Source organism: Muntiacus reevesi, chromosome 3, assembly GCF_963930625.1.
Source record: "Muntiacus reevesi chromosome 3, mMunRee1.1, whole genome shotgun sequence".
In the NCBI taxonomy this organism is placed as follows: domain Eukaryota; kingdom Metazoa; phylum Chordata; class Mammalia; order Artiodactyla; family Cervidae; genus Muntiacus; species Muntiacus reevesi.
Genome location: NC_089251.1, coordinates 171,751,439 through 171,776,997, shown reverse-complemented (window position 1 = coordinate 171,776,997; position 25,559 = coordinate 171,751,439). Strand labels below are relative to the sequence as shown.

General features: G+C 42.4%; 1 protein-coding gene across 2 annotated transcripts in view; it reads left to right on the top strand.

The window, feature by feature from the left end:
- The first annotated feature begins 9,768 nt into the window (after positions 1 to 9,768).
- The window catches only part of IYD (iodotyrosine deiodinase), a 38,083-nt gene continuing 22,292 nt past the window's right edge, over positions 9,769 to 25,559 (top strand). For both annotated transcript variants that reach the window (XR_010662465.1, XM_065931126.1), the window contains exons 1-2: positions 9,769 to 10,014; positions 25,129 to 25,320. Coding sequence is in view for 1 of the 2 variants with exons in the window: in XM_065931126.1 (XP_065787198.1) it covers positions 9,843 to 10,014; positions 25,129 to 25,320 (364 nt within the window). In the remaining variant the exon portion in view is untranslated. The remainder of the gene's footprint in view (positions 10,015 to 25,128; positions 25,321 to 25,559) is intronic.

Here is a 25,559-nt window from a genome sequence, read left to right as displayed (position 1 = left end):
CACACCTGCCACCTTGTGGTGAGCTTTGCCTTCCCCCCACCACATGAAGACTTTTTTTTTTCTTTCTTAAATTTAATTTTTATTTTATCTTGGAATACAGTTGATTTATAAGATTATTTTAGTTTCAGATGCACAGCAAAGTGATCCAGTTATGTATATACATATATGCATTCTTTTTCAGATTTTATTTTTTCCAAATAGGTAATTACAGAGTATTGGGTAGAGGTCCCTGTCTCTCCACAAATATCAAATGGTATCACTTATACGTGGAATTTTAAAAAATGATACAAATGAACTTATGATAGAAGTAGAACAAGACTCACAAACGTTGATAACATATCTGTGGTTACCGGGGGAAATGTAGGAGGGTGATAAATTAGATGTTTGGGATTAACATGTACACACTACTATATATAAAATAGGCAGGCTTTTTATCAAGTAAAACAAGAGCCTTTTGCCTCTGCTAACATCGATGTTGCCTCACAGCCCAAACCATCAGAGATAGCCACTCCCTTAGCTGTGCTCCACCTCTGGGGCTAACCTAGGTACTCTGGTCTTTACATGGTCTACACAGTGCTGTGTGTCAATTATTTCTCAATAAAACTGGATGTGAGAGTTGGACCATAAAGAAAGCTGAGCACCAAAGAATTGATGCTTTCAAACTGTGGTGCCGGAGAAGACTCTTGAAAGTCACTTGGACAGCAAAGAAATCAAACTAGTTCATCCTAAAGGAAACCAATCCTGAATATTCATTGGAAGGACTGATGCTGAAGTGGAAGCTCCAATACTTTGGCCACCTGATGAGAAAAACTGACTCATTGGAAAAGACCCTGGTGTTGGGAAAGATTGAAGGCAGGAAGAGAAGGGGATGACAGAGGATGAGATGGTCGGATGGCATCACTGACTCGATAGACATGAGTTTGAGCAAATTCCGGGAGTTGGTGGTGGACCAGGAAGCCTGGTGTGCTGCAGTCCACGGGGTCACAAAGAGTCATATATGACTGAGTGACTGAACTGAACTGAAAACTGAAAGGAAAAAAATGCCTATGGTTGGGGTTTGAGTGTAATGAATTAATAATTAATCACCACTCTCTCTGCTACTTGGAATTCAGAGAGACTCAGGTGATAGATAAATGGGAACAAAAATATCAGTTTTATTATTGGTAAATGCAGCTGAAGAATGTGGTACCCATGTTGTGACAATCTAGAAGGTCTATTAGCAGTTTCATTATTATCTTGACCAGAGTTTTCAGAATAAGGATGCTCAAGAGTAAGCTCTCTTTTTTTCTATCTTTCCCCCTCTCACTTTGTCTTTCCTTCCTTTTTTTAAATTTTGATTTCTGATTTTAATGATATTGCCTATAGTGTTTGTCATTAAGAATATTATTGATTCAGTTTAAGGTGAATTTTTAAAATCATGTTAAAAGAAAATTTTAGGACTTCTAAAGAAGTTTCTAAAAGTCAGATTGGGTATTAAAGAATACCCAATTTTGGAAATTTTTGAAGATTATTGCATAATTTTAAAATTTAACCAATTTTTGTAGTATAATATATTTAGATTTCCTAATATTTAACTATTCTGTGTTGCTTGGATAAATCTTTTTTTTTTATAAATCTTATTTGAATGTATTTAGTGAAGATATGTTTAAAATATACTGATTCATTTAAATTTCTAATTATTTCTGTAAAATTTACGAGTGGGATTTATAAGTGTGATTGTTTTTGGGTTTTTTTTTTTTTTTTTTTTTGATCTGCTATCTTTGTTGAGCTTTGTTAGTAGAATTATTCCTATTTTTGCTCAATAAATTGAGAAGATTTACATATACTCTGAGGTTTTTTATTTAGCCTGGGTAATATTGTTCTTTGAGTGTTTGAAAAGGTCACCATCTGAGGTAGGACACATCTTTTTTTTTAAACATAACATTCTTTGACAATGTTTTTAATTTTTTATCATAGTAACTGATGTTTTTTAGTCAGTTTGAGAATTTTGCTTGTTTTTCCCCTGGAAATTGCTGATTTTATTGAGCTTTAAAATTTATCCACACTGAATTGTATGAAGTTTGATGTAATTTAAAATGTCCTTTTGTAACTATTTGAGATACAACCTTAGTTCTAATTTTGTTAAATTGCGTTTTTCTTATTTACATTTGCTAGTGTATGCTGTCTTTTTTCTCTAAAGAATCTGTGCCATTATTTATTTAATAAATAAATTTTTTTAGAGAAACGTTTAAAAATTGAAATACAAGACTTTAAGGGTAACTGTAATGGTGGTGCTAGGGGTAAAGAATCAGTCTGCCAATGCAGGAGACACAAGAGATGAGGGTTCTACCCCAGGTCAAAAAGATCCCCTGGAATGGGAAATGGCACCCCACTCCAGTATTTTTGCCTGGAAAATTCCATGGGCAGAGGAGCCTGGTAGAGTACAGTTCATGGGGCCGCAAAAAGTTGGACACAACTGAGCACACACACATTGCTAACTAGGGGGAAAAAGAAATTCCAGAAATGTGTATCGTATAGTGTTTCATTAAGAATCAGCCCGATGTGTTCTGGGCAACTGATTTTACAGTTAGTTTGTCAAACTGAATCATCAATAGGGTTAAAAAGAATAACATGGTACAACAATGTTCATAGGTGCATTAATCACAATACCCAAAAGGTAGAAGCAACCCAACAGATCCATCAACAGGTAAATGAATAAATGCAGTGTATACACCCATGAAATATCATCTGGCTTTAAAAAGCAAAGGAATTCTGACATTAGCCACAATGTTGAGCTACGAAATAAGCCAGACATGAAAGGACAAATATAATTCCAGTTATGTGAGGTACTCAGAGTAGTCAACTCTGTAGAGATAGAAAATAGTATGGTGGTTGCCAGAGATTAGGGCAGGAGGGAAGAGGGAGTTAATGTTTAATGGATATTTTTAATGTTTACTGTTTAGCAAACTTTCTGACTGGGATGATTAAAAACCACTCTGCAGATGGGAGGTGGGAATGGTTGCACAAAAACGTGAATGTCCTTCTCAACTTCGAACTGTTCACTTAAAAATGGCTAAAATGGTAAAGTTTATGTTTTGCATAAACTTTCACCACCATTTTTTTTTAAAAAGTATATTTTGCAATTAGAATATTATGCAATCGGCTTTAGACTTAGTTTAGATGAATCATTCATAAAACAAGAGTATAGTAGCTCACTTCATCTATTAAGGAATAGAGAAACAGTGATGCCTAGCCTGCAGTATTAAAGAGATTTTAAGTCATTATGTTGCAGAAAAGCACTGAATGCCTTTCTTAGTCTGCAGAAATATTCTTTTATGCTAATATTTCAAGGAAATACTAAAATAGGGATATCATCCTGGATTATAGGATGGAGCCCATGGAATCAGAAAAAGAGCTCCTGTCCTCTCTCCCCCTGGTTCTCCCAGTGGACAGAGAGGGGTAGAGGTGGAAGTCAGAGTAATGCAATGGGAGAAAAACTAGACTGGCTATTGCGAGTTAAAGTAATCAACATTAATATCTAATCAAAAACTTAAATATAAGGATAATTAAAAGACATAACTTTTGGACCTCTAGACTTTCCAGAGTCTAGACATATGAATAAAAGAGGTTTCTGATCTCCCAACATTTGTGTTGAGCAATCTCAGCCTCCCAGCTGGGCAGATGAGTCATTGATTACGGACGGGGTGCTTGCCTTAGAGAGAAATGAGTACAATTTCTCCTGCTCTGCCCACTTTACAATCAGATAGACTAAAAACTTGGAGATGAACCATGATTTGATTAATGTTTCACAGTGAACTTACCCTCACCAGAAGAGGAGGAAGTATCTTCATTTCCATTTTACCAGGTGTTATGGGTTGAGTGGTGCCCCAAAGGGATATGCTCGTGTCCACCAGGACATACTGTCTTTGCAGGTGTAGTCGAGTTAGGATGAGGTCATAGGGTGGGCCCGAGTCTAAAATGACTGGTATCCTGGTGAGAAAAGGAGAAACATACAGACGCAGACTTACAAGGGGAAGAGGAACTGAAAACACACTGGGAGAATGCCATGTGACTCCCCAGGCAGGACTAGAGTGACGTTTCTACCAGCCGAGGAGCATCAGCGCTTGTGGCCTCCACCGGAAATAAAAAGAAAGCCCTGGTCAGATTTCCCCATAGGAACCCCGCCCTGCTGAACCCTTGATTTCAGACTTCTGACCTCCAGCACTGAGAGACAGCACATTTCTGTTCTTTCAAGTCACCCAGTTTGCGGGGCTTTCTTACAGCTGCCTGAGGGCTGCCCCGGTGGCTCAGACCCTGAAACATCTGCCTGCAGTGCAGGAGAGCCAGATTCAATCCCTGGATCAGGATGATCCCCTCAAGAAGCATTCTTGCCCAGAGAATTCCATGGACAGAGGAGCCTGGCGGGCTACAGTCAGTAGAGTTACAGAGAGTTGGACATGACTGAGTAACACACACATTAGGGAAGGAACTCACCAGACCTTCTCTTAAACGCCAAGCAATCAATGCCTCTCCTACAAGTCACCTTGCTTTGTTAACATTCTGCCTCGCAATTTCTTCTTGGAGGAGAAATAAGATGGTGATGATAATTCCATCATCAGATGATAATTTTTTTATTGTGCAGAAAAGCAATAATGAATCTCTACTGGAAGCAAATACAGTATTGATAAATGCTAAGGAATGTGGCTCTGGAACATAACATTTTTCTGTTAAAAACTGTTTCTGACTAATATCACCACAGAGCTTTTGTCTTCTTGTCTAGATTGGATGCCACATCATTTGTGGTTAAGCTCTTTCATAAAACGGCATTGTTTTCAAAAGATGATACAATACAGAGGTTGAGGAATTGCTGTCATTTCTCATCTGTGGGCCCCAACCCGTGACCAGGCAGTACTGTTTGGATATTGCTTGAGTGAGAAATAGAAGCACTCGGGAAATCCCCCAGTCTCAGAAGTCATGTTTTGATAGAGGCAGAGCCAGTCTCACTTGATGAACTACGTTCCGGAACAATCCCCAGCTTTGTGAACTCTGTGTTGTCATTTCAACTTTTCCCCTGAGAGCTCTTTATAGCAGTCTCACCACTTAAATGCTCGTTGGGTTAAATAACATGAAGTCCGTGAAATCCCAAAGTCTTTTCCCAAGAGAATGAGACCAAGTACAGACTGGAATATGCTGGGAGAAGGAGGGATGTCATTTCTGATTCCTGCTCTGTAATACCCCCACATCTGGACCTGGTCACTTCCACCATCTCCAAACTTTATGCCACCATTTCTTCCTCCTACTCCCCAAGTTTTCTTCCCCAATGAGTCCTCAGTTAGCTCTCATCTGAACGGCTGCAGTGGTTCTTTTTCGATTATGGTTGATTTACAATGTTGTGTTACTTTCAAGTGTACAACAAAGTGATTCATATACATGTATGTGTGTGTGTGTGTGTCACACACACATATCCTTTTAAGATTCTTATTCCATATACATTTTTACAGAATATTGACTATAGTTCCCTGGGCTATGGCTTCCCATAGCAGAGACATTACTTTGCCAACACAGGTGCATCTGGTCAAAGCTATTTTTCCAGTAGTCATGTATGGATGTGAGAGTCGGACTATAAGGGAAGCTGAGTGCCAAAGAATTGATGCTTTTGAACTGCGGTGTGAGAGAAGACTCTTGAGAGTCCCTTGAACTGCGAGGAGACCAAACCAGTCCATCCTAAAGGAGATCAGTCCTGGGTGTTCATTGGAAGGACTGATGCTGAAGCTGAAACTCCAATACTTTGGCCATCTGATGCGAAAAGCTGACTCATTGGAAAAGACCCTGATGCTGGGAAAGATTGAAGGCAGGAGGAGAAGGGGATGACAGAGGATGAGATGGCTCAATGGCATCACCGACTCAATGAAGATGAGTTTGAGTAAACTCCGGGAGTTGGTGGTGGACAGGGAGTCCGGGCGTGCTGCAGTCCATGGGGTTGCAAAGTGTTGGACATGACTGAGCGACTGAACTGAACTGAACTGAACTGACCGCTTCTCTGGTGGCTCAGCCGTAAAGAATACATCTGCCAAGCAGGAGATACGGGTTCGATCCCTGGGTCTAGAAGATCCCCTGGAGAAGGAAATGGTGACCCACTCTAGTATTCTTGCCTGGAGAATTCCATGGACACAGGACCCTGAAGGGCTACAGTGCATGGGGTCACAAAAGAGTCAGACACAACTGAGGAACTAAACAAGGGAATATGAGGAGAGAATGTTTCTTGAGTCCAGTGGTTCTCAGACTTCAGTAAGTGTCGGCGCCACCTGGAGTGCTTCTTGAAACGGAGGGCTGGGCCCAGCTCCAGTTTCTGATTCAGTGGATCTGGAGTAGGGCCCAAGAGTTTGCTGTTCTAACAAATCCTCTGGGGATGTGGATGATGGGGATCCAGGACTACCCTTTAAGGACCTTGTTTCCACTTGTTCACGGTGCTTTAGCCATTGTGTACAAGCTTTTCATTTTTCCTTCAGGGTAGAGGAGATTGTTTTTTTAATTAAAATATTTTAGGTACAATATATACAACATTAAGGGCTTCCCTGGTGGCTCAGATGATAAAGAATCCGCCTGCAATGCAGGAGACCTGGGTTCCATCCCGGGTTGGGAAGATCCCCTGGAAGAGTGCATGGCAACCCACTCCAGTCTTCTTGCCTAGAGAATCCCCATAGACAGATGAGCCTGGTGAACTACATACAGTCCATGGGGTCACTCAGAGAGTCAGATACGACTGAGCGGCTAAGTACAGCACAGCACACAACACTGAATGTGCCGTCTTCGCTTTTTTCAGTGTACTGTTCAATAGTATAAGTCCATTCTCACTGTTGTGTAACCATCACCACTATCCAACACCATCCAGAACTCCTTTTGTCTTACAAAACTGGAACTCTGCACCCATTAGGTGATAGCTCTCCTTTTACAGTGAACAGTTTATTTTCTGTCTTTATGAATTTGACTACATTAGATCTCATACACATGATTTATACAAGTTTTATCCTTTTGTGACTGGATGTTTTTCCACTTAGCAGATGGCTTCAAAATTCATTGACGCTGCACCATGGGTCAGAATTTCCCTCTTTTTTAAGGTTTAATAATAATCTAGTGTTTCTACAATATTGTTTATCCATCCATCTGCCCATGGACACTTAGGTTGCTCCCATCTCTTGGCTCTGGTGAAAAATAGTACTGTGAATATAAATGTGCAAATATCTCTTTTAGACCCTGCTTTCAATTCTTGTATATATTAATATATATCAAGTAGTGGAATGGCTGGAACAGTGGAGTTTCTTATCAAGTGCCTGATTCCTGTGGATTATATGGGATAATGTAGATAAAGAGTCAACATAGTGATCACACATAGAAACATAAACTTCTGCGTCACACAGTCCTCTGGTCATTAGATCTATATAAACTAAATATCCTTTGATGGTGTTAAAGTTATTAGTGAATAAGGACTGTGTATAGATGAGGCCAGTTAGATTTTAAAACATTCTAAATTTTTTCCCTTAACCTCACACTTGAACTGAGATAAGATTTTGGTGCAGACATAGGCATATCTTATTGTTTTTGTTTTTTTTAGCCATAAGGTTCTTCTTTAAAAAAAAAAAAAAAAAAAGCTTTTTATTTTGTGTTGGAGCATAGCTGATTAACAATATTGTAACAATTCCAGGTGGGGCAGCAAAGGGACTCAGTGTGTACGTGTCCATTCCAAACTCCCTAACTATCCCTTCCCCCACTCCTTCTCTCCATCCTTCCTCCTGGCATCCACAAGTTCATTCTCTAAATCTGTGAGTCTGTTTCTGTTTTGGCTGCAGCACATGGCGTGTGGGATCTTAGTTTCCCAACCAGGGTTTGAACATGCCCCTGGTAGTGAAAGTGCAGAGCTATAACCAGTGTATCACCAGGGAAGTCCCCAGCCGACAGTGTGGATACTTGATATAACACTTGTTAAATAAGTACTTGATAGAAATGCTTGATGACAGGCTGTTTGTGTGAATCATTAGAAACGGTGCTGCCTCACTCAATGTCCTGGGAAGTCTCTTTCCTGGAAAGTTCTCTTTCACCTCATTTCACTTACCCTGCAAATACACTTGCAGGGTGTTACTAAAGCAGAAGGATTCAAGGACGGGGATAATTAGATTCACCACCAGCACTGGAAGTTAAGACTCACATGTGTGTCTTGGAAAAATATGTTCTCTAGAGTAAAGATGTTCACAGTGCGGTCTGCAGACTGACCAATCCATCCACTTATGATCACCAGTCATGAAACGAGACATGAGCACACAGTGGAGTGGAAATTCAGGCAAAGCAACAATGTCACTACCCTACACATTGTCTAGGTCTGCTGACTTTTTTTTTTTTTTTTTGTAGCAAGAGTTTCTCAAGGAAGGGAAGAGTGTGTAGATTAGATTCTGGTGCAGGCTCCCTGATTTGCACTGTCCCAGGTCACACTGAGTTTGATGAGACAGTAGAAGCTACGTCCTCCGTGGGGTCTTGTCCTGTCTCAGATGGAATAAGGAACCAGGCATACTTGTCTGTTATAGCACTCACTGCACTGTACTGTAATGGTCTTTTTTTAAAATATCACATTTATTTAGTATCTATTTTTTAGGTATAAAAATACATGTGCTGTGCCGAGCCAGTTGTGTCTGACTCTTTGCGACCCCATAGACTGTAGCCCTCCAGACTCTGCTGTCCATGGGATTTTTCAGGCAAGGATGCTGACATGGATTACCATTTCCTTCTCCAGAGGATCTTCCTGATCCAGGGATCAAACCTGCATCTGCTGCATTGCAGGCAGATTTGTTACCTGCTGAGACATTAGGGAAGCCCCCATAAAAATATATAGGACCCGCTAAACCATGAAAAAGAATGACGTTCTGATCCATATTAAAACATGGATGAATTTTGAAGACTTTCGGCTAAGTGAAACAAGCCATTCACAAAGAGACAAACACTCTATGGGTCCACTTACAGAAGGCTCCTAGGATAGTCAGAATCATGAGGCAGGAAGTGGGTTTGAGGTTAACAGGGCCTGTGGGAAGAGAAAGTGGGGAGTTACTGCTTCATGGTTAGAGGGTTCCTATTTGGGATGATGAAGCATTTTTTGGAAGAGTGGGGTGGATTTACAACACTGTGAATGTACTTAATGTCATTGAACTGGAGCCTTAAAAAGAGCTAGGATAGTAAATTTTATATTATTATATTTTATCACAATAAAAAAAGTAGAAATAGTTAAAAAAAAAAAAAAAAGTACACACTGGTTGAAAAGAATTCAAATAATATAGATACACATAAGCCAAAATGTGCACGAGAGGCCTGAGATAGCCAATCCTTTGCCTAGTCTCTAAAACCACAGGAAAACATCGCAGATTTGGGAACTGCTCAAAAGGGCCATGGAGGTTGGTTGAGAAGGGGCCAACACTAAGCGACTCCTAGCATCAGGAGACACATCAGTCGAAGACACATTGCTTTCAGCAAAATCTACAGGAGAAAGGTGAAATACCTTCCACCATGGCTGGCAAGATCTAGTGCTTCAAAGTATATCCTCAAATGCTGGCAATGATTGTCTAAGAGTATACTGACTGAGCACACAGTTTAAAAAAGTGCACTCACTCATGCATTGCCAGACCCACAGCACACCCTGATGCACACAGCTGCGATCTTTGCTCCTTGGCAAAGTCCTCGTGGAGTCAGCAGGTTCACTGTTCCTTCCCTGGGCAAACCCCTCCCTCTCTTCACTCATCTCTCAGCGTTCCACACGCCTGTCCCTGTTTGTTTAAACCCCAGCCTGGGAAGCATGGACACCCCTCACGATCAGCCTCACCACCATGTTTCTTCTGACTCCAGTCTTGGTAGCAGTCGTCTGCATTTTGGTGGTGTGGATCTTTAAAAATGCTGATGGAGGCACTGAGAGAAGGAACAGGGAGCCTAGGGCTGAGGCCCGTCCCTGGGTGGATGAAGACTTGACAGGCAGCACCGATGTCCACCAGGAGGAAGCAGGTAAAGACACTGGCTCTGCTGATCGGGTTCCACCTTCTGTATTTTTACAATGAGGGCAAGTGGGTGGCGGGGCTTATGGAGAGAAATAAATGCAAGCAGGTCAGTTTCATCATCAATTTCTATCATGCAAACAAATTAGTGTGTGATGGAGACATCACTTCTCTTGGGTGTCAGCTTGTCATTTGCTGTCACCAAGTAAAAAGCTGGATTGTCAGTAAAAGAACTGTTGAAGGGCTGGCTTTCCCCAGCTCCTGTCCTGACTGGCTGCTAAAATCTTTCTGCAGGGGGCACAGCATGGGCTGGTGTGGCCATGAGTTAAGTAGTCAGGTTTTGATCAAGAACTTTGAAGTAAAAGAAGGGGCAGCTGTGTAGGGGCTCACTACTACTCATTATAGCAACCCTGGGGGTTAGAGACAAGAGTGGCTGTGGTCCTCAAAGTTGAGTGTCTGATTCAGTAGACAAGGCAATGAATGGACAACTAAAAGAGAATAATAGAGACAGGAGGAACTGATTGATTATAAGGTGTTTTGAGAAGGTTCAGGATCTTGGCGAGGCAGTTACAGAAAGGCTGAACCAGGCCTGGTGATTACTAGGATATGAATAATAAGGATGAGGAGATTAAGAGGAACAGAAGGAGCATGAATACAGAACTGCTAGGAAAGATGCAAAGAAGACAGAAGGACTATGCTGACCAGGGAAGGGGCAAAAATGAAGTGGGATGTTGAGGATGGGCTGGGGCATGGTTGACCCAAGAGAGACAAGGTGATGAAGGAGGCAGGCAGGAAGGGAGAGGTTTTGGGGAGCTCTGAGTGATCTGTGTTTGGGGAGGGTCTGAGGTAGTTCTGGGGCTGGATTTGACTTGGACGAGGCTCAGTGACTCTCAGCTGGGGTAGTAATGGCTCCAGTTTTCAGTCGCTCAGTCATGTCTGACTCTTTGCAACCCCATGGACTGCAGCATGCCAGGCCTCCCTGTCCATCACCTACTCCTGGAGTTTATTCAAACTCGTGTCCATTGAATCAGTGATGCCGTCCAACCACCTCATCCTCTCTCATCCCCTTCTCCTCCTGCCTTCAATCCTTCCCAGCATCAGGGTCTTTCCAAATAAGTCAGCTCTTCACATCAGGTGGCCAAAGTATTGGAGTTTCAGCTTCAACATCAGTCCTTCCAATGAACACCCAGGACTGATCTCCTTTAGGATGGACTGGTTGGATCTCCTTGCAGTCCCAGGGACTCTCAAGAGTCTTCTCCAACACCACAGTTCAAAAGCATCAATTATTTGGTGCACAGCTTTCTTTATAATCAACTCTCACATCCATACATGACTACTGGGAAAAACAAAGCTTTGACTAGATGGAACTTTGTTGGCAAAGTAATGTTTCTGCTTTTTAATATGCTGTCTAGGTTGGTCATAACTTTTCTTCCAAGGAGCAAGTGTCTTTTAATTTCATGGCTGCAGTCACCATCTGCAGTGATTTGGGAGCCCCCCCCTTCCCCCCGCAAATAAAGCTCTGCCCTCCCTCCAAAAGAGGCCACCTGGAAGTATATGTGTGCATGTGTGTGTAAGTGTGTGTGCGTGTTCTGAGTTGTCCCAACCTTAGGATTTGGGGGTGGGGTACACAGCTGGTGCTCCATGCTGGAAGCCATGCACCACTGGCCATACCATGAATGGTACACTGAATATACCACACAGGGTCCAAGCCCAGGCAGCCCCCTAGCAGGGCTGCCTCTTACTCTCCTCCCTGGACGCCACTATGCCAGCTGAGAAGCACTTCCCTGAATGAGGGGAGACCCACTCTGAAGCTGGGTAAGGATCTGCTCCGGTAACAATGGGCGGGGCGGTGGGGACAGTGCGATGCAAGAGAAGAGGTGGATCAGAGGGACGGTCAAGGAAGAACAGTGGGCTCTGGCAGTAAGTAAGTTAGACGTTGGAAGAGGAAGAAGAGAGCAATGATTTGGAGACTGGAAGAATCAGAACAACGCTGTCATATGAGGGTGAGGGGAGGGGACCCGGTTTAAAGGGGAAGCTGTTGAGTGTAGTGCATGGGCGTGTTGGACTTGAGAGAACAGTGGCACATTGAAGCAGAAAGGGAGGTTTCTAGGTGAGAGATCCAGTCCACAGACGCTGATTGGAGAGTCACTAGCTTACGGTGATGTTCGGAACTTGGAAAACAAATGAATTCACTAGCGGGTATTGCTAAAGAGAAGGCTGAGGAGAGAACCTGGTGGGGAGCACATTCAGATGAGAGGAACTGCCTCGGAGGAATGGACTTGGAAGACAAGATGTAGGGAAGAAGGACCAGGTTAGTAGTCATAACAAGCCCTCCCAGGTACTTTCTATATCCGAGGTCACTTTTACACAGGGTGAATCACTTAGTCTTCATAATACAGGGAGCAGGCACTATTATCATCCCTATATTACAGATAAAGAAGCTGAGCTCAGATCATCTAAATCATCTGTCCAAGCAGCTAGTGGTGAAGCCAGGACCCAGCACGGGCTGGTTGCAGAGTTCCAGGCTTACAAGCTAGACATCTTCTCCAAAGAATGACCCAGAACAGAGCAGGCAGGAGATGGCCCACAGGGTTAAACATTCCCTGAGAGATCAGAAGTAGTGTGTGCATTGAGGAAATCCCACTGGCTCTGAAGACCCAAGGGTTGAAGGGATACAAAACGATCGATGTGGCTGGTGGGGAACCAGGGACCTGGTTCCAGGGACCTGCGCCTGATGGTTGGGACCAGACACCAAAGCTTTGCGGGCCCTGTTCTGCTTCTCTGCCTGTTGATTCACTTTCCATTCTCTATTCTTTACAAAGAGGAATGAAGTGAACGTGTAGCAGGCCCCTCAGCAGCCATGAGCAAATTTTCCCCGAGTGTAGAGTTCACAGTCTCTTGTTGGGATTTTTACTGTCTACTTAAGTGATATTTCCTGAGGTCACACGGGCACATAGGTGGTAGTTAGGGTTAATGTTTAAACTCGGTCTCCTCTGCCACCCAAGTCCCTGCTCTTAACCACTGGGTGGGTGGACACAGTCTAAGACAGGATACACTGCCAGTACCGTGGCTCCAGTGGAGGAGAGGAGAAGGCTACCATTGCCAAGGAAACACGAGATGGCTTTGATAACAGTGAATAGAGACCAGGGGCAAGCCATTTTGAAAATTAACAGAGACAAAACAGTAAAATAAGTTCTGTAGGCCATTCTAGTGTGAGTTAAGGAAATTATGAGCACCAATCCAACCTCTGGCAGCTGTGACTCACCAGATTCCTGTTCCACATGCACAGATCGGGGAGTCAGCCTGCGTGGGGCAGGGGGCGGGTCATAGAGAGGACACGCTGATTAGATGTCAGACACAGATTTTGTCTGGGGACCAGTCACACATGGTGCCCTGATGGTGATTTTCGGTTCCCTCTTTATCTGTGGCAGAGGCCTGAGGAGGAGAAATGACCCATATTTAATCTCAAACAGGAAACCTCAGATTGCTTCCCCCAAATGAACTGAAGATACTACACAAAAACACTCCAGTCAGTTCCAGATTCTCGAAAACTCATGGAACTGGAAATAGGAGGAGAAGACAGGAAACACATTCAGATGTGTCCATTTTAACGTTAGCGGGGATTTTCTTTACTTGGCTTTGCTAGCCATCCAAAAGCTAGTATTCTAACTGAATCTTTATTGCCCCAGTCACTGCTAATAAAGGCTTTGCCAAAATTTTTATCTAATATGCTCAACACCTGAGAATAAAAATGTTCCTCAGACTTAGGAACAGATGGATTTTTATGTACCCATATGCAGCTGTTTCAAACCTGTTCATTGGATCAATGACAGCTCATTTCAGTAAAAGCTTAACAAGTCAACCATTAGAGATGGATTCATTCCAGTACCAGCTCCTCTGCATGCCAACCAATCAACAACAGTCTCAACCAAGTAACACTGTTCCTACAGACGATATCAACCCTCTTACATGCCTGGAAGTCAACCAATGCCTGAACTCCATGTTTTCCAGCCAAGTGATGTGCAAGAACTAGCCTGAGATCTTAGAGGTTCAGGAAATTTATGGGCCATTGTTCACTTGCTAGTAGCTTGAAGTCAGGCCATGATGGAAGTACTGACTCTATATTATAGCACTGGAGATTGGCCAGTGCTATAATTCAGTGATCTTTTTCTCCCTACTCTCAGAGAGCTAGTTTACCAGCATACCACTGACAAAAACGCTATGTAAGAGCAGCACTCGTGACCCACCTAGCTTTCCTCTGCTATAAGAAGAAAGGAATTCAGCTTCGTCTTTGCCTTTCATCATCTTTTGACACCCATGCATACTTCTGCATGACTAATTTTAAAAGGCTGGTTTACCAGGCCTCCTGTAAGACATTATAGTCCTAGGATAAAGGAGAGGTAAATTCTAATTCAAATGAGAGAAGATTAGGGACAGGAAAGGATTTGATGGAGATGTTATCCTTGGGATCAAATCTGGGTGAGTGCTGCTGGGGAGAATGAAGGTCAACACAGGATACTGGGGACCCCAGAAGAGGTGGAGGGTCTCAGAAAACAAGTTCTGTCCACTTCACCTGGGATAGCATTGCTCTAATTCAGATCTTTCCAGCTGAACACTCCCAGACGCCCCAACTCCTGCCCACCCTTGCTGTTGCTAGTGAGTAAGTTTACACTATAACAAATGGCAGAGAGGCCCACACAGAAAGGAAAGTGATGGCTGAGGAAGTGGGAAGGAGACGTTCTCTGGGCCAATGTTGAGCCCCAGAGCTGTTCCCATTGTCAACTGCAAGAGCTGCGTCACCCAGAGCCTTATTAACATGGTTGCTCAAGGCTCCTCCAAAATTGCAGGGAGGGAACAAGGATGATACAACACAAATTGGCCTAGCGGTTTCATAGCCGGAAAACATTTGGCCCGTTTGCCAAGATTTGGAAGTGGAACTGCAAGAACACAAAAGCAGTTCACATAGAAAAATGCAGCCAGAAAAATGCCTCCAAGTTAAACATTAAAGGATAAACATGACCTAGAATTACTTGGCCATTAAACCTAATTAGGGAGCAATTTGGCTCCCTGGCATTCAAGCCACAATACAAGGCGAGTTGGTTTTGGTGTCAATAGCAAACTCCATGCGTGACAGCACAGGACTTCTGTTAAAAGCAGACCGCAGCAGTGTGCATTTATTTTGAAATATGTGGGCTCCACCACTTGAATGAATCCACCAGAGTGGCTTAGCTGGTCTGGGGTGGAGGCAGAAAAGCCACAGAATGGAGGCTCTTCCCTCTCCTTTGGTGAAGCCACATTCTCTGGGGGGCGGGGGGGATGGTTAGGAGTTCAGGAGGAAGGAGAGAGCCGTGCCTTTTGTATCGGTTCACTGCCCTGCAGTCCCTCGGAGCTTCTCTCCGTCTGGCTCAGCTGACCCCTTTCCCCAGGTCGAGTGTAGACTTTCTGTCCTGGGAGAGGCTCCAGGAATAGCAGCCCCCCTGTGCTCTGCTCAGAAAGCCCTTCAGGACAATCCAACCCAGCGGTGGTTGGGACCGTGTGTCTGCTGGCTCAGAGAGAAGGCTGCGCTGATAAGGCTTGAGAGGCCGCCCCTTCATTCTGCCCGAGTAGGAGCGCCTACCCTGGACTTCAGTGGCTGCAGAAACTGCCGACTCATGCCCCTTCGCTGCCTTTAGTTTCTGCAAATGGTGGACAGACCTGAAGTTAAGGAGGCCTTTCATGCATTAGTCATTTACCATTGAGTGACTACAGAGTTTGCTGGACTTTGGACACACGGTGGGGGAGTATCACTGGTGTCGAAAGTCTTTGCTGATGCATTTGATAAAGTTGACCTGATGACATCTGGGTTTGGTTCAGGGTGGAACGCTAGAAAGCTGGTAGGTGTTAGTGGCCACTCCCCCATCACATCTAGTACCTTCTGATTTAGCAACTGGGCCATCTCATTAAATGTGTACGGTGTGGGCTCCCACTGCCCTGAGCTAGTAAAGTGTAAGAAGTTTCTCACTGCTAGCAATGAGCTACCATGATCCCTACTAGTATTGCAGTTGGGTTCTCAATCTCGCCCAAATCCCCTTTTCTCCCTCTTGCCTTCTTTTCCCCATCATCACATACCCAGGAGTGAAATGCGTGGGTGCTCGCCGGGGCGGAGGACTCTCTCCTACATGAATTCCACCTGGAATGCCCCAGACCCTCAGGGCCAGGCCCTGGATCTTCTTGGATTCTTCTGGATCTTCTGGATCCTCCTTTCTAGTGTCATTCTCATCTTTATTTGAGGGATCCCTAAGCGACATCTCACCTCCTGGACATTGACTGCAGTCCCCCCCCCCACCCTAATCCTGAGGGGCAACCACCCAAGACCCCAAGTGGATACCTAAAACTGCAGATAGTACTGAACCCTACATACCCTAACCTTTCCCTATACATACATGCCTATGGTAAAGTTTAAATTAGACACAGTAAGAAAAGGAGATCAGTCCTGGGTATTCATTGGAAGGACTGATGCTGAAGCTGAAACTCCAATCCTTTGGCCACCTGATGCAAAGAGCTGACTCATTTGAAAAGACCCTGATGCTGGGAAAGATTGAGGGCAGGAGGAGAAGGGGACGACAGAGGATCAGATTGTTGGATGGCATCACCGACTCAGTGGACATGAGTTTGGGTAAACTCCGGGAGTTGGTGATGGACAGGGAGGCCTGGCATGCTGCAATTCAAGGGGTCGCAAAGAGTCGGACACGACTGAGCGACTGAACTGAACTGAAGAGAATATCTGAATTGCCAGCATCATTACTCACGTGCTTTGAGGTCACTATTAAGTAAAATCAGGGCTACTTGAGAACAAGCAGTACCCCAGCAGTTGACCTGATAACTGTGCTGTGCTCAATTGCTCGGTCATGTCCGACTCTTTCCGTGGCCTCAAGGACTGTAGCCCGCCAGGCTCTGCTGTCCCTGGGGATTCTCCAGGCAAGGATACTGGAGTGGGTTTCCATGCATTCCTCCAGGGGATCTTCTCAACCTAGGGATCAAACTCAGGTCTCCAGCACTGCAGGCAGATTCTTTACCCTCTGAGTCACCAGGTAAGCCCTAAGGCTACTAACTGTCTAATTAGGTGGATATGTGAACAAAAGGATGATTCATGTGGGTGGGTGGATGGAGCGGGACATTAGATTTCATCATCTTACTCAGAATGGTGCATAATTTAAAACTTCAGTTCAGTTCAGTCACTCAGTCATGTCCGACTCTTTGCAATCCCATGGACTGCAGCACTCCAGGCTTCCCTCCACCACCAACTCCCAGAGCTTAATCAAACTCTTGTCCATCGAGTTGGTGATGCCATCCAATCATCTCATTCTCTGTCATCCCCTTCTCCTCCCGCCTTCAATCTTTCCTAGCATCAGGGTCTTTTCCAATGAGTCAGCTTTTCGCATCAGGTGGCCAAAGTATTGGAGTTTCAGCTTCAGCATCAGTCCTTCCAATGAATAGTCAGGACTGATTTCCTTTAGGAGGACTGGGTGGATCTCCTTGCAGTCCAAGGGACTCTCAAGAGTCTTCACCAATACCACAGTTCAAAAGCATAAATTCTTTGGCATTCAGCCTTCTTTATAGTTCAACTCTCACATCCATACATGACTACTGGTATAAATTGCTTATTTCTTGAATTTTCCACTTAATATAGTCAGAACACAGTTGAACCTGGGTAACTGAAACCTGCCTCAGAAAGCAAAGCCTCTGTACTCGGGGGGCAGGAAGGGAGGAACATTGATTTAAGAGTTAAGAAATCTAAGCTATAGTTCTGGCTCCATGAGAGATTACTGCATATTTAGGACAAATTAACTGTATTCATTCATTCCATCTCCTACTTTTGCCCCACCTTCCCCAGATGATTTATCTCTCATCCTTCTGACTCACTTAAGAGACTGTGAAGTGTCTTAACAGTTGTGTTCAGTTGATCTACCCTTGGGGTTGTTTGCGTAATTCATTTCTATGGCTTTCTTATTAAAACAAAACACACACACACAAATCCCTTAATTGCAAAATGTAAGGTAGCGGTTGATTTAGTCACTAAGTCATGTTGAACTCTTTGCAACCTCATGGACACAGGGTTCAAACCCGTATATGCTATATTGCAGGTGGATTCTTTATCCTGAGCCACCAGAGAAGCCTGTGAAATGTACTATGCTGGCTGGAAACGTGTATAAAACATAGATGAATGGCTTAACAAATAATTTGAAGGCAAAAATCCATATAATTATCACTTAGATCAAGAAGTAAAAATTTCTAGTACTCCATAAACCCATATATTCCCAGTCACACCTCTTTCATCCCACAGACAGAACTACTATTTTTAATTTTATGGGAATTACTTATTTGCTTTTCTTTACAGACGTATCACCTAAATACGCATTCCTAAACAGTAGCATTTTATTGCTTATATTCTTTTCACTTTGTTCTTTTGCTTAACATTTTATTTGTAAAATTCATTCAGGTTAGGCATTTGACTGCAGTTCATTCATTTTTGCTGCTGTATAGTATTCTGTTTCATGAGTATATCACACTTTATTTATTTTACTGTTGAGGAAGATCTGGGCTATTTCCAATTCAGGACTATGATAAACTATGCCTGTAAGAACATTTTAATACTTATTCCCAGGATATACACACATGACTATCTCTGGGGTATGCATGGGATTGCAGAGTTACAGTGTGATGGGCATGGAAATGTATCACCCTTCAAGGAAAGACTTGTTGCTCCTTCTGTTAGGAGTGTTGTAAACAAATAGCCTTCAACTGTCTGCATATTCCAGAGTTTACCTTTGCTTTGCCCAAGATTCTGCCTTTCCCAGAGTGGTTTATATGCAATGATTGGTTGGCTTAGGGGTATAAAGGCCCAGTCATTTGGGCCTAGTTGCGGACAACTCTTATGGGCTATTTTTCTTCCAAAGATGCCCTATTGTTGGCTAAGCCATCATACAAGGCTTACAATGAAGTATGATGTCTTCTGTCCAATCATGTTTCTTCCCTCTCCTTTCCACAGGTTTTGTTCCCAAAGGTACTTTCTGTAAACATCCTACACACTAGTTGCAGTTTGAAACTGCTTCATGATCTGTCTGATAATTCCAATATCTCAAGTCTTTGTAGGTCTATTTCTGATGCCTGTGGTTTCTATGGTTATTATTCATGACTTCTTATTTTCTTGAATACAGTTATTTTTTATTGTACACTGGTTATTCTTTTGGAAAATTACTCATAATTTTTTTGAGACCTAAGATATAGTTAGGGTTTCCCAGGTGATATAGTTAGGTTTTTCTCAGTGGTAAAGAATCTACCTGCCAAGCAGGAGACAGTGGTTCTAATCCTGGATCAGGAAGATCCCCTGGAGAAAGAAATGGCAACCACTCCAGTATTCTTGCCTGGGAAATCCCAGGGACAGAGGAGCCTGATGGGCTACAGTTCATGGGGTCCCAAAAGAGTCAGACACGATTTAGCAACTAAACAACAACAACAACAACAACAAGATATTATTACTTACTCCAGGGAATAGTCACATTTGCACCTACAAGTTGAGCAACTTTGTCACACTGGGACAACTTTAACATGAGGTCATGTCTTATGGTTCCTTGGATCACTCACAGGATATTATCCTAGGCTCTAAGACACCAGGGCTGGATTACTTACATTTTAGTTTTACTGTTGGAATATAAACCTTCAAGCCCTGGGTGGCCCTGGGGTTTTGACTTTTGTCACCATCTCTTTGTCTGAACTCAGCCTCATGGCTATTTCTTGGCAACTGGAAAATATTCTCTGGACACTGAATTGCTGGTCTACCTCTCCTGGTACTAACCTTCACCTAGATTTTTAACTATGATGTCCTATAGTCACAGATTGGTAGTGGTGGTTTAGTTGCTCAGTCGTGCCACCCTTTGTAACACCATGGACCATCACCTGCCAGGTTCCTCTGTCCTTGGAATTTCCCAGGCAAGAATACTGGAGTGGGTTGCCATTTCTTTCTCCAGGGGATCTTCCCAACCCAGGGATCGAACCCAAGTCTCTTGCATTACAGGTGGATTCTTTACCACTGAGTCACCAGGGAAATGACAGATTAGCTCATTAAGAAAAAATGTTCTCATTAAGAAGAAAACATTCTAAATTATATTTTACTAAGCATTTTAGCTTTTTTTACTTTACAGAGTTGGTTTAAATTATGTAAATAACCATTACTAGAAATGAGAACCCTTTAGTAAATGTCACAACAACCACAATACAATCATAACCCCAACATCAGTTAATCCATGGCATCAAAATGGATTTGAATCTACTCAAGGAAGAAAGTCACAGTTAACTATTTTCTGTCACACAACTGAAGGCATGGGATATAATATGTCTTATCAGGCAAATATTCATTGGGTTTTGGGTTGTGAATGAGAAAGATATATGATAGCATTATATTCAGTTTCCTAAAGGTACAGTTTAGGTAGTACAGTAATAATTCAGGTAAGCCATGCACATGCACACAGATAAATTTCATGGTTTAAAACACTCTTAATCTATTACTTTAATGAATGTAAGTGCTCAGCATTTTGGGGAATTTGATCATAGTGGATTCTGATTACCTGCTGTTATCTAAGTAGGAGTTGCCTTCTACTGGTTATGTGGCTTCTCTGCACCAATCCCCAACAGGCTGAAAAATATCAGATCAGGTTTAGGAAAGACTTCAGCCTTTGTATAAAAGAACTATCTACTCATTAGATTCCACTGATATTTTCAGTGTCTATTTCCTTGGCAGCCTTCTTGGTAAAGCCTTATTTATCTGATTTAAATTTCCCTGAAGAGTCCAACTCACACCAATTTATTCTGATTTGATGTACTGAAGTCCACTTTCTGTACTGGTCTCTTTTTGGCATCTTCTGTCTCCAAGATTCTAGTAGTTGGTGAAGCCCAACAATAACCAGAAGTTCAAGACTAACTCAAGTTAAGCATACGTATACTTGTAGAATATATATATATAATATGGTAGAATATATTATATATATATATAATATGGTAGAATGTATTATATATATGTATATAGATATGTTATATGGTAGAATAAATTATATATATATATGTATATATATTATATGGAAGAACATGGTAGAAGCAGGCAGGTGTAAAGATAAATTTAGTGTAGGTAAGTGGAACAGATTTTTTCCTTATGGTTAATATTTTTGTGTCTTATTTAAAAAATTCTTCTTCTCTACACAGTCATGAAGATAGTCTCCTACATTCTTTCTTAAAAGCTTCGAAAGTTAGTCTTTCATAATTAAAACTCTGGTGAGACTAGGCAATATTAATTCATTTTCAATATCTGATGGAAGAGTTTAAATGTTTCACCATTAACTATGCAGTTGGTTCTGGGGAGTTTTGTTTTCATTTTTTCCCCATAGCTAGACTTTATCAGGTTAAGAAAGTTCCTTTATTTACTTTACTTCCAATTTACTAAAAGATGAATGCCTAATTTTATCAAATACTTTTTCTGTATTACAATGAATGTAATAATTGTGAATGTAACAAACATGGTTTTGCTAACATTGTTAACTTCCATTCCTGGGATAATCCCAACTTGGTCAAAGTGCATTGTTTTTTATATATCGTTGAATTCTGTTTACTAATATTTTGGTCAGGACTCTTTGCATCTATATTTATGAGGAAGTTGAATCTGTAGCCTTTCTTTCTTTTAATGTCCTAGTCAGACTTGGTAACAAGGCTGTGTGCGTCATAAAATGAGTTGGGGATGATGTTTCCTCTATTTCTATTCTTGGTAAGAGTTTGAGAAAATTTAGCAATAATTATTCTTTGTGATAAAGAACCTGCTTGCCAATGCAGGAAACTAAGAAATGAGGGTTCAATCCTTGGGTTGGGAAGATCCCCTGGAGGAGGGCACGGCAGCCCACTCCAGTATTATTCAGGCTTCCCAGCTGGTGCCAGTGGTAAAAAACCTGCCTGCCAATGCAGGAGACATAAGAGACAAGGGTTCGATCCCTGGGTTGGAAAGATCCCCTGGAGGAAGGCATGGCAACCCCCTCCAGTAGTCTTGCCTGGAGAATCCCGTGGACAGAGGAGCCTGGAGAGTCGGACACGACTGAAGCGACTCAGTATGCATGCATGCATGCATGCATGTTCTTTGAGTGTTTGGTAGAACTAACTCCCTTAGGAAGCCATCTGGGCCTCCTCCTAAAGGAATCTTTTTTTTCCCCTCTGGCTGATTTTGAGGTTTTATATTTGATTATAAAAGATGTGGACTTCTTTTCTCATTTACTGCTGCTGCTAAGTCGCTTCAGTCGTGTCCGACTCCGTGAGACCCCATAGACGGCAGCCCACCAGGCTCCTCTGTCCCTGGGATTCTCCAGGCAAGAACACTGGAGTGGGTTGTCATTTCCTTCTCTTTTACTACCTGGGATTGACTGGGCCTCTCGAATCTGTAGATCTGGCATTTTTCATCAGTTTTTGTTTGTTTGTTTGTTTGTTTGTTTGTTTTAAAATCAGACGCATGTATCTGTCTCTGGGATTCTCCAGGCAAGAACACTGGAGTGGGTTGCCACGCCCTCCTCCAGAGGATCTTCCACACCCAGGGATTGAACCTGAGTCTCCTGCATTGCAGGTGGCTTTTTTTCTGCTGAGTCACCCTGGAAGCCCTTTTAACAAATAGTCTCCTTCAAATATGGCCTCTGCCGCATCCTCTTTCCCATCTCCTGCTGTGACTAACATCAGACATAAAATAGACATTCTCATTCTGTTTTATTTTTCTTGATCTTTCTTTTATGTTTTCCATCTTTTGGTCTTTCCTTGCTCTATTCAAGATATCTTCTTCTGAATTATCTACAGTTCATTAACTCTTTCTTTAGGTATGTCTAACCTGCTGTTAAACTCATCCACCAAGTTCTTAGTTCTATTATTTTATTTTTCAATTTTAAAATCTCTATTTTAAAATATTTTCCATATAACTTTTCATTTTTTCCTATACCCTACAGATTTATAAATGCTTGTCTTTTTTTCCCTCTAAACCTAGCCATCAAAGTTTTTCTACGTTTTGAGTCTGACGATTCCATATTTGGAGACTTCAGGTGTCTGATTCTATTTTTAAAAATCTACTCTGCTATAGTTTGTTCAAGGTGTTTTGGTTTTGTGTATGTCTGGTTGTCTTTGGTGGATTGCTGACAACTGTACTTAAAATTATCTCTATGTTGGGATTTGCTTCTGTTGGGTGATGGGGCTATTTTCAGGCAGGACCACATTGTTCCAAGTTCAAGTTTGAGGCATGACTCACAGAAATGCTATAACCCCTTGGGGGCTGACTTATTTACATTTCTTACTTTTTCTAAGGATGTGGCCTTGGGACTCCAGCTTGTTAGACTTCCCATTGTATATGGGTCTGAGCTTTGATTTCTGTCTCTCTTGATCCCTGAAAATATAAAAATAAACATGTAAATATATAGGGATTGGCAGGTACTAACAGGGCAAATGCAGCTTTTGCACTTATTTACCTTCACAGGTTCCTAGTTTCCCTTAAGTTTTGGCCTGGGTATATCTTACTATGCTGTTAGCAATTTAATGATTTTACAATAGGTTTTAAAGTAATACTTTTTTTTTTTTTTCAAGATCTTAGTGATGTTCAATGATTCCTAGTGGCTCAGATGGTAAAGAAACTGCCTGCAATACAGGAGACCCGGGTTCAATCCCTGGGCCAGGAAAATCCCCTGGAGAAGGAAATGGCTACTCATTCTAGTATTCATGCCTGGAGAATTCCATGAACAATAGCCTGGTGGGCTACAGTTGATAAGGTCACAAAAGGGTCAGACATGGCTGAACGACTAACACTTTGGACTTCCCTGGTGGCTCAAACGGTAAAGTATCTGTCTAAAATGTGGGAGATCCGGGTTCAATCCCTGGGTCAGGAGGCTCTCCAGAAGGAAATGGCAACCCACGCCAGTATTCTTGCCTGGAAAATCCCATAGACAGAGAAGCCTGGTAGGCTACAGTCCATGGGGTGGCAAAAAGTCGGACAAAACTGAGCGACTTCACTTTCACTTTAGTTATTTTCAGCTGGTGGGAGATTGCTTCAATAAGCTAGTTCACCATTAACAGAAATTCTCATCTTTGGGGAAGCAAAAATTTTCTATTTCTTGATTTGTAACCAGTCTAGAGTTTGAAGGACAGGCAAGATTAGGGTTCAGGATTCTCAGACCCTTTTCATTTTTTTATGATGTTTTTGAGCTCATATCCTTAGCAATATTTTTGAGAACTTGATTTCCCTTTCCCCACTGGCCACCTTGTGACTCTAAAAGAGAATAAAGACATTTCCCTCTATTCTTCTAGGTTTTTTGCTGAGACATCTCTTCTTCGTAATAAATACAGATATAACAAGAGAAAAACAAACAGAAATTTAACAATAAGTATATTTCTTGTATACATGGGAGAGATCCAGGAAAACTGAGTAACCCCCCTGAAATGGCTCCAGAAAGAAAGTGAAAGTCGCTCAGTCATGTCCAACTCTTTGTGACCCCATGGACTGTAGCCTGCCAGGTTCCTCTGTCCATGGAATTCTCCAGGCAAGAATACTGGAGTGGATTGCCCTTCCCTTCTCCAGGGAATCTTCCCAAGCCAATAATCAAACACAGGTCTCCTACATTGCAGGCAGATTCTTTACCAGCTGATCTGCCAGGGAAATGGCCCCAGCCACCACCTTAATGATCAGTTTCAGATAAAGACAAAAGAAATGTGTTGGGCACTGGGCAGGGTCAGTTATGGGAGGTTATCAGAAAAAGCAGAGTAAATAAGAGTAAAGTTGTTACAGAGATTTACGGCCACACCTACTCTATTGACAAGAGTTTATTGTGATTTAGAATCATCCTTCTCTTCCTGGTGCAGAGAGGAAGATACTTCCAAATGGAGAATTCCTTTATAAATGTAAACCTCTGCTTACCAAAGAGTGACTTCTACTCTGGTTTTCAGAGTTTCTCCTGTGTCTTCTGTTTCCTAAAAATAGTCAACTCAAAAGAATTCTTATGCTAATGAGGCATATGGGGGCGGGGAGGGGGCATCCCCTTTCAAAACCAAGAGATCATTTAATTTGCTGTCTTGTTCCTATTTGCAGAGGCTGATGAATGGCAAGAGTCAGAGGAAGAGGTGGAACATATCCCATTCTCCCACACCAGATACCCAGAGAAGGAAATGGTTAAGAGATCCCAAGAGTTTTATGAACTTCTCAATAAGAGACGGTCTGTTAGATTCATAAGTCACGAGCAGGTCCCAATGGAGGTCATTGATAATGTCATCAAAGCAGCAGGTCTGTACATGCGCAGTGGGTCTTTGAGAATGTCCGATGCAAGAGATAGTAGTAGAGCAATGTTGAAGTTCAAACACAGCAGACAAAGCCTGGAGTGATAGGTTTACCTGTAAAGTCTTGTTAGTGAAAGTTGCTGTGCCTGATGCACAGTGAGGCCAAACACACCAAAATGTAGGAGTTTAGAGCAGAGAAAGGTTTATTGAGAAGGGTGGTTCATTCCCTAAAAGCCCCCTGAGTTC